The sequence below is a fragment of the Pectinophora gossypiella genome, chromosome 29, assembly GCF_024362695.1.
Source record: "Pectinophora gossypiella chromosome 29, ilPecGoss1.1, whole genome shotgun sequence".
Lineage (NCBI taxonomy): Eukaryota > Metazoa > Arthropoda > Insecta > Lepidoptera > Gelechiidae > Pectinophora > Pectinophora gossypiella.
The window spans coordinates 1803191-1818170 of NC_065432.1; the positions used below are offsets into that span (position 1 = coordinate 1803191).

The 14980-nt window shown below is 40.4% G+C and overlaps 2 protein-coding genes across 2 annotated transcripts in view; one reads left to right on the top strand and one right to left on the bottom strand.

Moving 5' to 3' along the window:
* Positions 1-13782, top strand: part of LOC126379463 (actin depolymerising venom protein gelsolin 1-like) — a 39221-nt gene extending 25439 nt beyond the window's left edge. Inside the window, exons 5-14 of the mRNA XM_050028221.1 lie at positions 3436-3628; positions 4272-4387; positions 5577-5754; positions 5896-5996; positions 6761-6877; positions 8941-9184; positions 10318-10451; positions 11111-11221; positions 11848-11961; positions 13591-13782. Coding sequence (XP_049884178.1) covers positions 3436-3628; positions 4272-4387; positions 5577-5754; positions 5896-5996; positions 6761-6877; positions 8941-9184; positions 10318-10451; positions 11111-11221; positions 11848-11961; positions 13591-13659 — 1377 coding nt within the window. The 3' untranslated portion in view covers positions 13660-13782. The remainder of the gene's footprint in view (positions 1-3435; positions 3629-4271; positions 4388-5576; positions 5755-5895; positions 5997-6760; positions 6878-8940; positions 9185-10317; positions 10452-11110; positions 11222-11847; positions 11962-13590) is intronic.
* The window catches only part of LOC126379468 (zinc finger protein 70-like), a 102448-nt gene that overhangs the window by 7642 nt on the left and 79826 nt on the right, over positions 1-14980 (bottom strand). The window lies entirely within an intron of this gene.

Here is a 14980-nt window from a genome sequence, read left to right on the forward strand (position 1 = left end):
GCAATTTTTAATAAACTTTCTAAAATAGTTAACTAGACCTAAAAATCTTCGCAATTGATGAACATTTTTAGGTGCCTGCATCTTTTTCACACATTCCACCTTTTCGGGTGTCGGTTTGATGCCGTTTTCATTGACGATGTACCCAAGAAACGTAATTTCTGGTTGTAAAAAGAAACATTTTTTCAGATTTAATGTCAAACCATGTGAAACAAAAGTGTCTAAAACTTTATCCAGAACAAATAAATTATCTTCTAATGTTTTAGTGGCAATCAAAACATCGTCTAAGTAAACAATAACGTTATTGAAGCGTAGGTTACCTAAAATAGTGTTCATCATTCGCTGAAAGATTGATGGACCGTTCGAAATGCCAAAAGGCATTCGCAAAAATTCATATTGTCCATCTTCAGTTACGAATGCAGTCTTGGGAATGGATTCGGGGCTTAGGGGAATTTGGTAATATCCGCTTTTTAAGTCTAAACTTGTAAAATATTTACACCCCTTTAATCTGTCAATTAAATCTTCAATACGGGGCATGGGGTATTTATCTTTAACCGTAAGATCATTTAAAGTTCTATAATCAATGCATAAGCGTTTCTCTTCTACATCTTTTTTGTTCACTAACATAGCACGACTAGCATACGGAGAATTACTCTCGCGTATGATTTTATTGTCCAACAAATCGCCGATCACCTTTCGCATTACAACACGATTATTTTCAGGTAGTCTATAAGGTCTGTAATGAACCGGGGTTTTAGAAGTTAACTCAATCTCCGCTTCGAAACCAGTCACTTTTCCTAAAGATGATAAATCTATAGCAACGCTCTTAGGATACCTTTCGAGAATTTCTTTTATTTTTGGCAAAAATTCGGTTGAGGCGTTAAGAATCATCTCCGGGGTAACTTTTTGAAAGGTTAGAATTTCTCCAATTCTCATATACATAATAGAGGGATTTTCGGTAACGTTCCTTCCAATTAGTACGTCACAGCCGGACAAATCGTCAATCAGATAAAGTTTCACGTTTTCCAATTCAACCTCATCGATTTTCAAATTAATAAGAATATACTCTTTTACAGTAGAAATCACCTTGTTTGAGAATCCTTGTAAGGTTACTGACTGTTCTAATGGGTGAATTTCAAAATTACTTTTTTTTGCTAATTCGGATGAAATCAAAGAGCAGTCACTTCCCATATCGATAAATACTTGTTGGGAAAGACCCCCTAAATAAGCTTGTTTATTGAATTTTTCCTTCCGTTGAGAACTAGTTACGACCTTAACTTCCTCTTGTTTTTCAATCTTAGCAGGTGTTTTTTTGAAATAACAAGCACTATCTGAATGCCCTTTCTTTCCACAGTGGATACACTGGTAAGTACATTCGATTTTTTTATGATTTCCACCACAAACGTAGCAGCTAATAGGCCTGAAGGGCTTACTCGTGGATGAAGCTGAAGGGTTTCTATTACGAGCCGGCGTGTGACTCACAGAACCGGAAGGTCCAGCCGAGGACTTTTCTGGTTGTTTATTGCCGCTAGAAGTAGAAGCTGACGGCCTCTCTTCGGAAATGTTTGATCTATTCAACTCGTATACACGGCCATGCAAAAATGAAGCTAATTGGTTACACGATTTTATATTTCCTGCTTCTATAGACGCAACTAAATTCGGATCTCCAATATTACCTATAATTATAGAGATAATATCAAATTCAGTGAAATTTAAATTTAAACGATCGATTTTCGCTTTTTGCTCGAAACAAAACTCATAAAGGGACTGAGAATTTTTGGGTTTCTGGTTAATGATTTCTTTTAGCAGTGAAAACATATTCCTACGAATTTGGAAAGTACACAGCAATTTATTGCGCCAGTCATTCCAAGACCAACAAGCCCAAATACTTTCATTTTTCAAAAAGGAATCATACCAGATTTTTGCAGTGCCCTTCAACTTATTTAAAGCCTGGAAAATGATTATGTCATCTTTCCAGTTAAAAGTTTTCGCATGTAAAGTCACAATATTTAGCCAATTGTCAATTCTATCCGTGAGGGGGTCGAATTCTGGTACCATAGCATTCAAAACAAAATTGTTGCAACCACTTACTTGCTTGGCCTTCTTGCTACGGCGTGACGGTAGAGGGGGCGTCTTACTCCTGTCGCTAGATGAGCTATTTGAGCTCAAGCTACTTGACGATGGTGATCTTTTCCTCTTCCTCTCGGTTCTCTTTTTTTGTTTGTCTCTCGATTTTCGACCCATGACGGCCTTAAGTGGATCCTTTCAACACTTCTGATGTAATAAATTAACTGAAATTAAAGCACGTATAAGTAATGGATATCTATTTATTGTATTAATCAAAATAAAACACACCGAATTAATAAAACATTTCACCACACAGACAAAGGAATCACTATTCGCAGAAGGGGGTACGTATTTCCACAAACGGGCAGAGTTTCGTCAACACTTTGTGCACAGTTGAAAATACCGAACACGACTGGTCGCTCCGCTAGCGTGCGCCGGGTTTTTAAAAACTGGAGTAGGCACGTGCTCGGCCGCGTGGGGGTGACTGTGTTGCCATTTTCCTAAATACTGCCTGTCAAGTGTGAATTTATACTAAGCGCCAACACAATGGGAATCGGCTTCAGATGCCGAACTTCGATTTCTTAGCCGGTACCGATTATTCCCCGCGCACCGCGCACCGAGCAACAGCGTTAAATTTTACTCCGTCTAAAATTATCTAAAAAGTGGTTATTTCTCAGTGTTTTACCCAGTTACTAAGGTGTAAGTTTTATTCTGCAATAGTTTTAGTTTTCGTTTTATTTTTTTTCATACCATTTAAACGTTGTTGTGTTGTGTTAGACGATCTATGTTTTTTCTTTTATAAATTTTATTTTCAATTATTGTTCTTTTTAATTTGCTAACTTTAGTTTATACTTTTTATTATCAGTGTTGTGTGCGTCTATAATTGGCAGGTATACCGGAACTTTTCCTATGTGTATTTTATATTGTGTTTGTGTATGTACTGCTGTTGATGTACCATAATAAATAAATAAATAGTCGTGGGATGTCTGGGAGATGACCAGTATGGGTTCAGGGAAAAGAAAGGCACAACACAAGCAATAGCCCCGATTCCTGCAGACATCTCTTAATTTTACTTTAAGTTATACCTGTCATTTTCTTATCCGCCGAAAAGGAAAGGGACGGATGATTGACAGCTCTTAATTTTAGGAAGAATGAGTAAATAAATGAATAACCCGGGCGAATTTTTAGACGGTTGTTTTAGATTTGTGCTTAAAATTGACGTGTGTTCCATAAATTTTATGCTTGTCGATTACCCGTCCCTTTCCTTTTCGGCGGATAAGAAAATGACAGATATAACCTAAAATAAAATTAGATGGTATTTACAGGAATTAGCACCAATATTAGCCTTAAGACTGGTAATTTATTCCGCAGACGACATCAGACAAGCGTAACAACTTGTCATGGGACATCCACTACTGGATAGGCAGCGAGTCCACCCAGGACGAGTCTGGTGCGGCGGCCATTTTGACCGTGGGGCTCGATGACAAGTTCAACGGAGCAGCCGTGCAGCACCGACAGACTATGGGTTACGAGAGCTCCGATTTCACAGCGCTGTTTCCCCCAGGTAGGTATACCGGCGTGCGTGAGAGCCCTCAGCGCTCCCCATTTGTCCGGCCAAGTAGTTAATGCCATCTACAACAAGTCCTCTCCTCTGACGGTACCGAGTGTGCGCGAATTCCCGGAATCATGCGAAGTTCGCTTCGGAAGATACCAATTGCGCGAATTAGACCGGACAACTTCCGTCCAGTCGAGGTGGTCAAAAACTTGATCCCGGTGAAAGAACTGGTGGGGAGCGGGGAGCTGCCGTTCTGTACGTAGTATATACATAAACAGCCTATATACGTCCCACTGCTGGGCACAGACCTCCCCTTAATCAACCTGAGGGGGTATGGAGTCTATGGAGCATACTCCACCACGCTGCTCCAATGCGGCTCCAATGTTGGTGGAGGTGTTTTTACGGCTAATAGCCGGGACCAACGGCTTGCCATGCCTTCCGAGGCACGGAATCATCTTACTTTTTCGGACAATCAGGTGATTCAAGCCTGAAAAGTCCTTACCAAACAAAGGACAGTCTCCCAAATTGAAGTTGATTTCGACAATGTCCCCATCGGGAATCGAACCCGGACCTCCAGATCGTGATCGTGACCTGTACGTAGTATTGTTCCTTATTCTATGCCGTGACTAACTTTGACTTTTCTTTGTATCAGCAATTCGCTACCTAGACGGAGGGCATGCATCAGGATTCAACCACGTGACCACAAACGCAGGCGCCGCCAAGAGACTGTTCCAGATCAAAGGGAAGAGGAACGTTAGGGTCAGACAGGTATGCCAAAAGTCTATTCATTACAGACATGTACCAATTTTTTTTTTTTTTTACAGTCATGAGTAATATGTATAATGTACCCACTTTAGGACTCTGTCGCACTAACATATTTGACATTTAGTGAGACTTACAGTTCAATTTGTCAAAAAAGTTAATGTGACATGGTACCAAAGTGTATACATATTAATGCTCGTGACCGTACCACTTTATTAAATTGTATTCGTAAATGTATTTAGTTAAGCGTACCTAGTCAAATTAATTTTAATCATATTCACATTTATATTGACTCACATTATTTTAATATCTAATTGAAATTGTAATTTAAATATATTAGAATTAAAAATTGTACACCTAGACTGGTATGCTGCAGTGGATGTATGTAATATTGTTTAAGGCCTTCTTGACCTGTAGCAGTGCAATAAATACCTACATTTGAATTTGAAAATACCTATAGAAAATAGGAACGTAACTTACACGCGTTTATTTTGTTAGAAGAATTAATATACTATTTTTTTATTGTGTGATAATTTGAAATAATAAAAAATACTCGTAATTAGAAACGGTTGAACGACCTCTGTAGTCCTGTGGTGGAGCGTTGGGTTCACTTGTTGGAGGGGAAAAAATTACTTGGCTATCCTCACTTGTTGGGGAGAAAAAATAACTTGCCTATCCCCAATTGTTGGGGGGGGGGAAACTTGGCTATCCTCACTTGTTGGGGAAAAACAGAACTTGCCTATCCCCACTTCTTTGGGGAATAGAACTTGCCTATCCCCACTTCTTGGGGAAAAAGAACTTTGCTATTTTATTTAACAGCAGCAGGATGACAGCATTAAAAATAGGTACAAAATGATTGTTTTGAACTAGAACCCAGCCCATGACTTGTGTGCTTTACGAGAGAAAATTAAATGTTCGTTCTAACATGCAGTTATACAAAACACACAAAACCTAAATGTAAACTAAGTCCAACTTCTTCTTCTTCTTCTTCTTATCGTGTGGATTGTGAGGAGGAATACTAGCCCATTATTAGTCCATTATTTGTATTACACAAATAATGCAATTCCATTTGTTAGACGGAGGAGGGGAAAGAACTTGGCTAGTTCCACAGCTTGTTGGACAAAAAAAGAACTTAGCTATCCCCGCTTGTTGGGGGGAAAAGAACTTTGATATCCCTCCTGTACTTTCCCCTTAGGTGGACCCGGTGATCTCGTCAATGAACAAAGGCGACGTGTTCATCTTGGACGTGGACCACGACATCTACGTGTACGTGGGTGAGAAGGCGAAGAACGTGGAGAGGCTGAAGGCCATATCGGTGGCCAACCAGGTCCGAGACCAGGACCACAACGGCAGGGGTCGCGTTGAGATCATCGGTAAGCTAATCACCTTGAAACACATCCTTTTTTTTTTGACTTGACTTATTCTATATACTCCCCATTTGTCCAGTTGTCTGATAAAATTATGTTGTTCTTTTTGGTCCCATAAAGCAGTATTTTGTGTATGTTTTCTTCCAGATCAATACTCAAGTGAAGTTGATGTCCAGAGGTTCTTCACGGCTCTGGGGTCCGGGTCGAGGCAGCTGGTGCCTGATGAGAGCGCTGGAGGAGATGACCAGGTAGGCTTCCTCTTTATAAGCTTGTAATAGACCTGATAAGCTTTAAATACTTCTCCTTCCTTCCAGGGATGTTATGGATATGAAATTTCGGATACGGATTGGATAGGTACGGATTTAAGAATGATTATTATACCGGTTACGGTTACGGATAATGGCCCCGATTCCTGCAGACACCTCCTAATTTTATTTTAAGTTATACCCGTCATTTTCTTATACGCCGAAAAGGAAAGGGACGGATGATTAACAACTGTTAATTTCAAAATGAATGAGTGGATGAATGAATAATGGCCCCGAATGAGGGAAATCGTCGACCACGCCGGCGGGGTCGGTATCGGGGTCCTGAAGTGTTTGGTGTCGCGAGTTGATTGGCTGCCTCTATGGCTGGAGTAATCGGGTTGTCGGGATCGTATATTACAGAAATCAGAAATCATTTATTCGCTTAGGATAGGTAGGTACAGAGTCACAATATGGTATAAAGCAGTGTTACAGCATCTCTATCCTGCTAATTATTATTAGCATGCAAATGTCAAAAATTCAAAAATTCTCTAATACTATAAAAACTATTAGTAATAAGCCATTCGCGTAATTTAAAAGTCATAACTTTAGTGGGTCCGTTACGTCCTTCGGACGCCGATACTTTTCAGTGCGTAGATGCTGTGACTTGCATGTCATAGCATCTAATATTAGATAAGGCTACTAACATACATATATAAACTCACACCTATTTCCCACAAAACAATAAACCTCAATGTCCTGTTTCGCAGCAATTCGAACGCAGCGAGGAGCAGGCAGTGGTCCTCTCGGAAGTGTCAGACAGCAGTGGTACTCTTAAGGTCACGCCGCTCTCCAAGCCATACAAACAGGAGCAACTCAAGCCACAGGTATTGCTGTCCAGCCAAGGGGGGTTAAAAAGGCCACATCAAAGTTATTCATCTAGAATAAGAATAAAATGGAGGAGCTCGGTGGCGCAGCGGTAACGCGCTCGGTCTGCAATTGTTGAAGTTGAGCAACTTTCGCAAAGGCTGGTCATAGGATGGGTGACCACAAAAATATAAAATAAAGTTTTCATCTCGAGTTCCTCCGTGCTTCGGAAGGCACGTTAAGCCGTTGGTCCTGGCTGCATTAGCAGTCGTTAATAACCATCAATCCGCACTGGGCCCGCGTGATGGTTTAAGGCCCGATCTCCCTATCCATCCATAGGGAAGGCCCGTGCCCCAGCAGTGGGGACGTTAATGGGCTGATGATGACGAAGAATAAAATAAATTTATTGCCAGTAACAATTTACAGACAGAGGGCAGCAGTAACTGTCAGTAGTATTCAGAGGCGGAGGTCAGGAGTCCTAGTATGGCTTTGTAATAGACTAATAGGCCATCCCACTTGCGTCAGACAGAGTACGGCGGAAGGCAAGAGGGAAACCACTGCCCTATTTTTTCCCTAAAAAGTAGCATGGAAAATGCTGCACCGACAAGAGCGTGGCTCTTAAATTGATGATGATGAACAATTTACATTTGCTTGAACTAGGTAATTATGAATATTACGAATACGGGCAAAAGGAAATGGCTCAGCTTGTACTGTGATGGAGCCATGATAGGGGCCATCCAGCGCTGGTTTTCAGACATTTCCTCTTCCTGGGATATTGTGCGGAAGTAACTGTCAACGAAGGCTAGATGACATTAAATAGGAATATACAGCAGCTTTAGGTAAAAAAAACAATACTTAATCTAAAAAAGCAATATTGAGATTGCTACTTAGCAATAAGGCCGCCTATTGTACTAATTCTATTTCTCTTTTGTTTTGTTTTTTGTTTTTTCCTGTTTGTGCAATAAAGTATTTGTTTATGTTATGTTATGCAATTTGACATTTGCGCGTTTTGACATTTGAGCACAAAAATGTCTAATAGCAATATTGCTTTTTAGATGTATTGCTTCAATGTGGCCTTTTTAACACCCCAGTGGTAAGTAAAACTACGATCAATCTTCTATCGTGTGGGTTGTGAGGTGGATTACCAACCCCATCAACCCTGGTGCCAGGTGTATATACAATTTAGTAATTTGGATGACTAATATCAATTCCCAGACAGTTAATCCCATGCATTCATCATCTTCCTAGCATAATCCCGTATTTTTTTTCACAGGGTCCGCTTACATAACCTGAAGATTTGACAGGTCCGGTTTTTTACAGATACGACTGCCTGTCTATCCTTCCAACCCGCGACGGGAAAGCTAGCCCAGTTAGTAGAACACTTGCATCTCACTTTGAGGTCGCAGGTTCGAATCCAGCACAGGCCTAAAGCAATGATGGTCGAATTTGTTTTCGAATTCATGTTCGGATCATAAATTATTATCACGTGCTTAGCGGTGAAGGAAAACATCGTGAGGAAACCCACATTCCCGAGAAATGCATTTTCGGAGGTCTTACTAGACTACTCGTATAATTCTATTAAAAGTTGTTGTGATAATTCTATTAAAAGTTATTTCTTGATAAAATGTTAATAATACTTATATAATTTATACTAGAATATATATAATCATCATCAATTTAAGAGCCACGCTCTTGTCGGTGTAGCATTTTCCGAATACTCCATATAATATGTTACATTAATTGTTAAGTAGATAATTGGTTAAAGCTTATTGTATAAATGTAAATTCTGACCACGTAACAAATGTTATGCCTAAGTTGCTGTGCCCCAACGGGGCGTCACAATGTACCTACCACATCCTGTATACCACCTATGTAAAACTGTGACTTGCAATAAATGATTATGATTATGAATTGGGTTGGTATTCCCTTCGCGGGTTGGAAGGTCAGACAGGCAGTCGCTTCTGTAAAAAACCGGACCTGTCAAATCTTCAGGTTAGGTAAGCGGAACCTGTGAGAAACGGAATAATGCTAGGGAGACGATGATTATGATATAATTCAATGAATAAACATGATAATCTCCCAGGAAGTCTACATCCTGGACACGGTGAGTGGCAGCATCTACGTGTGGGTCGGGAAGCAGTCCACAGAGCGGGAGAAGTCGGAGGCCATGTCCAAAGCCCAGCAGTATCTGGCAGCCAAGAAGTACCCGTCGTGGGTGCATGTGTCAAGGGTGCCTCAGGGGGCGGAGCCCGCGGTGTTCAAGCAGTACTTCTCCACCTGGAGGGACGTTGGGATGTCGCATTCTAGACTCGTCAGGTCTGTTAACGGTAAGTCGTTAGCGTAGAACGTTTTATACAGGGTGTTAGTGACATCGTAACGAAAACTTTGAGGGATGATTGAGGCCATGATTCTGAGTTTATATCAAGTGGAATTTTCCGTCGCAAAAGTATGGAACTGAAAATAATTCTTAAAAAAAACAACGACGTGAATTTTCCGACAGGAAATTCCACTTGATATCAACTCAGAATCATGGCCTGAATCATCCCTTCCAGTATTCGTTACGGTGGCACTAACACCCTTACCTACTTGTATAGCTACCTGTATGTACTTGTACGGGGTGTAGGTGTAATTGACATCGTAACGAATACTGAGGGGGCTGATTCAGCTCATTATTCAAAGTTTTCGTTACGATGTCACTAACACCCTGTATATTATAATTAAAACACATAATAACGGGTTCTTACCGCATTTAAATCAGGGATATATGACTCCCGATATTTCGACACTGTTGCAAGTGCCATGATCACGGGATGATGTGAAGAACCCGTTATTGGTGCTAATTCCTGCAGACGCCACCTAATTTTATTTTAAGTTATACCTGTCATTTTCTCATCCGTTGAAAAAGAAAGGGACGGGTAATCAACAGGCATAAAATTTATGGAATACACGTCAATTTCAAGCAGAAATCTAAAACAACCATCGGCCAATAACCCAACAAAATTAAGTTGACAGCACATGTGAAACGGTTTGCATACCAGCGAGGTACCTTTTTGATTCGCCCAGATTATTCATTCTTCTTAAATTAAGAGCTGTCAATCAGCCGTCCCTTTCCTCTTAGGCGGATATGAAAATGACAGGTGTAACTTAAAATAAAATTAGGAGGTGTCTGCAGGAATCGGGGCCAATAACCGCGTAAACTTAAAACCCTGTATATTTGCCCTATTGTGCGTATTTTTATTCGTATGTTTATGTCCTTAAAACATACGAAAAAAATTAAAAAAATAATTTGATTAATTAATTAATTTGATTTAAAATTTATAATCAATTTGCTTAATTTTTATGTCCTTTGTATTATATGTCGTTGTGCAATAAAGTATTATTTATTGATTGATTGATTTATGATTTCTGTCGATTTGATGGTGTTGTGTTTTTGATTGGTAACGTGTTTTATGTTTCACAGGAGACGCGTCTTCAATGAGTTCCTATGAACCCTCCTGGACCGGGTACTCCCGTCAGGTTCAGCCTCGTCTATACGAGGTGTCCCTCAACGCTAACAACTTAAGGTTCACATTGCTTCCGGAGATTCGGCAGAGCGTAAGTATTCTTCTTCTATCGTGTGGGTTGTGAGGTGGATTAAATTACCAACCCCATCAACCCTGGTGTCAGGGTTACTATTGAGCCCCCTAAAGCCCCTGACATGGCTCATGTAATGACTACTAATTTACATCAGTACGTAGTAAGCGAGACCAACGGCTTAACGTGCCTTCCGAAGCACGGATCATCTTTCTTTCGGACAACCAGGTGATCATAATTAAAGCACATAATAACGGGTTCTTACCGCGTTTAAATGGGGATATGCCACGAATGATGATTCATCCCGTGATCATGGCACTTGCAACAGTGTCGAAATATCGGGAGTCTCATATCCCCATTTAAACGCGGTAAGAACCCGTTATTATGTGCTTTAATTATCATAATAACCGCGTTACCACTTAAAACAATGTATAACCAGGTGATCAGCCTGTAATGTATGTATGCAGTATGAAGCAACACATCTTTTAAAAACCAATGAGGGTACATTACAAGTTATTTAGTAACTAGAGGAACACATTTAATACCAGACATTTTTATCATTTAGGTAGCTATTAATCTTATAATAAGCTTTTTTACATAAAGTAAGCTTCACATGAGCTTTAAATTTATTTTCTGACAAAACCTCTTCGTGAGCTTATGTTAAGTTGTTCTATCCTCAGGAGTTGCAGTCAGATGAGGCCTACGTGCTGGACACGGGTCGTCAGGTGTTCGTCTGGCTTGGAGACGAAGCCCCGCAGCACCTCATCAAATCTGCCACCATCATTGCCAATGTAACTACAATTATTTTCTCTCTCCAAAAAAAAAATCAGACTTTTTTTCAAAATTGGCTTACATAGCCAGCGCTTTTTGAACGTCAAAAATTAAATTACATATTATGTAACTAGCTAACTCATGTAACGACTACTTACTTACATCAGTAAGTAGTAACCGGGACCAACGGCTTAACGTGCCTTCCGGAGTACGGATCATCTTACTTTCGGACAATTAGGTGATTCAAGCCTGTAATGTCCGAACAAACAAAGGACAATCTCACAAAGTGATTTCGACAATGTCCCCATCGGGAATCAAACCTGGACCTCCAGATCGTGAGCCCACCGCTCTAACCACTAGACCACGGAGGCTGTTAAATTAAACTGTAACGGGTTGGTTGCTTGGTTCCGTCCCAAAAAGTGATATTCGACAGGGTCGGGAATCGAACCCGGACCTCCAAATAGTGACCCCAATACATTGTTTTAAGTTTACGCGGTTATTATCATAATTAAAGCACAATAATAAGGGTTTTAATATCGGGAGTCTCATATCCCCATTTAAACGCGGTAAGAACCCGTTATTATGTGCTTTAATTAGTGACCCCAATGCTTTAACCACTAGATTAAGTTTTTTTTTTTGTTAACAGGCATACGCAGGGACCCACCCCGCCGATAACATTAACATGTATGTGACCAAACAAGGACTAGAACCTACTGACTTCACACTTATGTTCGATCAATGGGACCCTGATATGTGGAAGGTAGATTTTTTTTTTACAAGTAACAAGAAACATTTATTGAGAAGCTGTGTAGGTACATACATGCAGGTATCAAACATTATGAAATTGTCTCAACAGCATGTCCATGTCGGACGTACAATATTGCAAATAATGTCAGTATTAAGCATCAAGGAATCAAGGAAGTACCTAATAATTAATCACATTATAAACATTTGTCAATTTTAAATATCATTGTTGTTGAAAATATTCATTCAAGTCATAAAATTCCATATCAACTAGCCAATTTTTTAGTAAGATGATACGTGCTTCGGAAGGCACGTCAAGCTGTTGGTCCCGGTTACTACTTACGTAAGTTAGTAGTCGTTACATGCCATGTCAGGGGCCTTTATCGGCTCAGTAGTAACCCTGACACGAGCGTTGATGTGGTAATCCACCTCACTACCCACACCATAGAAGAAGGACCTCCACCAACCCGCACAGTGGAGGATCGTGGTGGAGTATGCTCCATACCCCCTCCGATTGATTGAGGGGAGGCCTGTGCCCAGCAGTGGGACGTATATAGGCTGTTTATGTTATGTATGAGTGACGAAGTGCAGTTCTCACTAACACAGTTGGCTCGAGCTGTTTATGTTATGTTACATACATACATACATACATAAACTCACGCCTATTTCTCATCGGGGTAAGCAGAGACAATAGAATTCCATTTGCTTCGATCCTGACACACTTCACTTTTTTATAATAACCTCGTAACGCCGAAGCATAATTACGATTTCGAAGTAATAAACGACGGTGGTACCTTGAAAAGGACCAAATTTTTGTAGTCGTAAAGGCCGAGCACTTCAAGTACAAATTTTAAAGTGTTAGAGTTATCCGATCGGGTTCAAATTAAGTGGAGACCTATGTAAGGATGAATAGAAGACATTTTTGAAAAAAATACGTTTTTTTTAGTTCTTCCAGAAGGACTCCCGGTTTGAGTCACTACTTTTAGTAAAATTTGAAAAATATTATTATTATAAAGGGTTATGTATTTTTTCATTAACATACATACCTATTTGTACGTCATAAATATGTGTATATACTTACATATTTAAATATAAAATAAGTAACGAGTTTTAGTTTTTATGATGTAGTTTGTGATTAGTCCCTTCGGCCTTTATGACTACAATTATTTGGTCCTTCTCAGAGGACCTCAGGGCTTACGAGGTTTTACACTGTGGGACGCCGGAGTTGTGGAGTAAAATAAGAGACGTGTGTCTTCTAAGACGGTCGTTTATTGTCTGTCTATGGATATGACATATAACATAGATATGTATATTACATAGGTGTGGAGGTACACACTACATTATGTATACTTATTTATATTTTTATTCATTGTTTTAAGTTTACGCGGTTATTATCATAATTAAAACACATAATAACGGGTTCTTACCGCGTTTGAAATAGGGATAGAGGGAGAGAAAGAGGGTAGACAGATATGTCTGCCCGTAGAAAATTATGGATCTACCTACTCCACTCCAATCTCATCAGTCGTCCCGTGATCATGGCACTTGCAACAGTGTCGAAATATCGGGAGTCTCATATCCCTATTTCAAACGCGGTAAGAACCCGTTATTATGTGTTTTAATATATTTTTTTTTTTTTTTTCAGAAAATAAGGGATTACGAAGCCGACAGAGAGAGGGAGTTAAGAGACAATGAAATCGACGTCGACAAATAAAAATAATATTGTTAACTGTTATTAAAAGCACAGTAATAAAAAAGTACCTATAAATTGCATAAATGTAATTTTGTAACTGAACAAGGAATAAAATAATAAATAAACAAATACTCGAAAACATTATACTTGTCTATACATTGTTTTAAGTTTACGCGGTTATTCATCATCATCATCAATTTAAGAGCCACGCTCTTGTCGGTGTAGCATTTTCCGAATACTCTCCATGCTACTTTTTAGGGAAAAATAGGGCAGTGGTTTCCCTCTTGCCTTCCGCCCCGCAGTACTCTGTCTGACGCGAGTGGGATGGCGCCCAGAGTAGTCTATTACAAAGCCATACTAGGACTCCTGTCCTCTGCCTCTGAATAGTACTGACAGTTACTGCTGCCCTCTGTCAGGTTCCAGGTTACAGTCCCTGTGACATGCCCCTTCCGTCCTGCATTGCCGTACCGATGGCTCCCATCTCCGCCTCTGCAGCCGTTGAGGTCTTCACCCGTATCCCTGGGCAAGGGTTCTACGTTATACCCCGTAGGTCTGGGTCCCTATTCGAACTCAGCCACCATCTCACTCCGGCCTACTGAAGTAAGAGGCGCCCACCCCCGCGGCAAGGACGCGCCGAACAGGAATTGCCCCAGTGGAGGGCAGAGAAGATGACTCTGTTCCCCCTGGGGCCGGGTTAATGGTCTTGTATGGAACCAAGACCAAGGGCCCGGTTATTATCATAATTAAAACACATAATAACGGGTTCTTACCGCGTTTAAATGGGGATATGAGACTCCCGATATTTCGGCACTGTTGCACTGTTGTCAGTCATCCCGTGATCATGGCACTTGCAACAGTGTCGAAATATCGGGAGTCTCATATCCATTCCGTATCCGTATCTCGTCTCATATCCGTATCCATTTAAACGCGGTAAGAACCCGTTATTATGTGTTTTAATTATTATACTTGTCTACCTAATTATTTTTATAGTGTTTTAATTATAACATAAATTCCCCACTCACTCATTCAATTAGGTCCTGTGGGTCACCGGTATCGCGTCGACGAAAGTGTATCTCTATCTCATACAGAGGGCGATGAACTTTCAACCTCGCCAATCAATGTCTTGTAAAACATGTTTAGGGTTCCGTTGTGATTCTGGTTAATAAGACCAACATAACAAACATAACATAAACGTCCCACTGCTGCCTATATACGTCCCACTGCTGGGCACAGGCCTCCCCTCAATCAACCGGAGGGGGTATGGAGCATACTCCACCACGCTGCTCCAATGCGGGTTGGTGGAGGTGCTTTTACGGCTAATAGCCGGGACTAACGGCTTAAC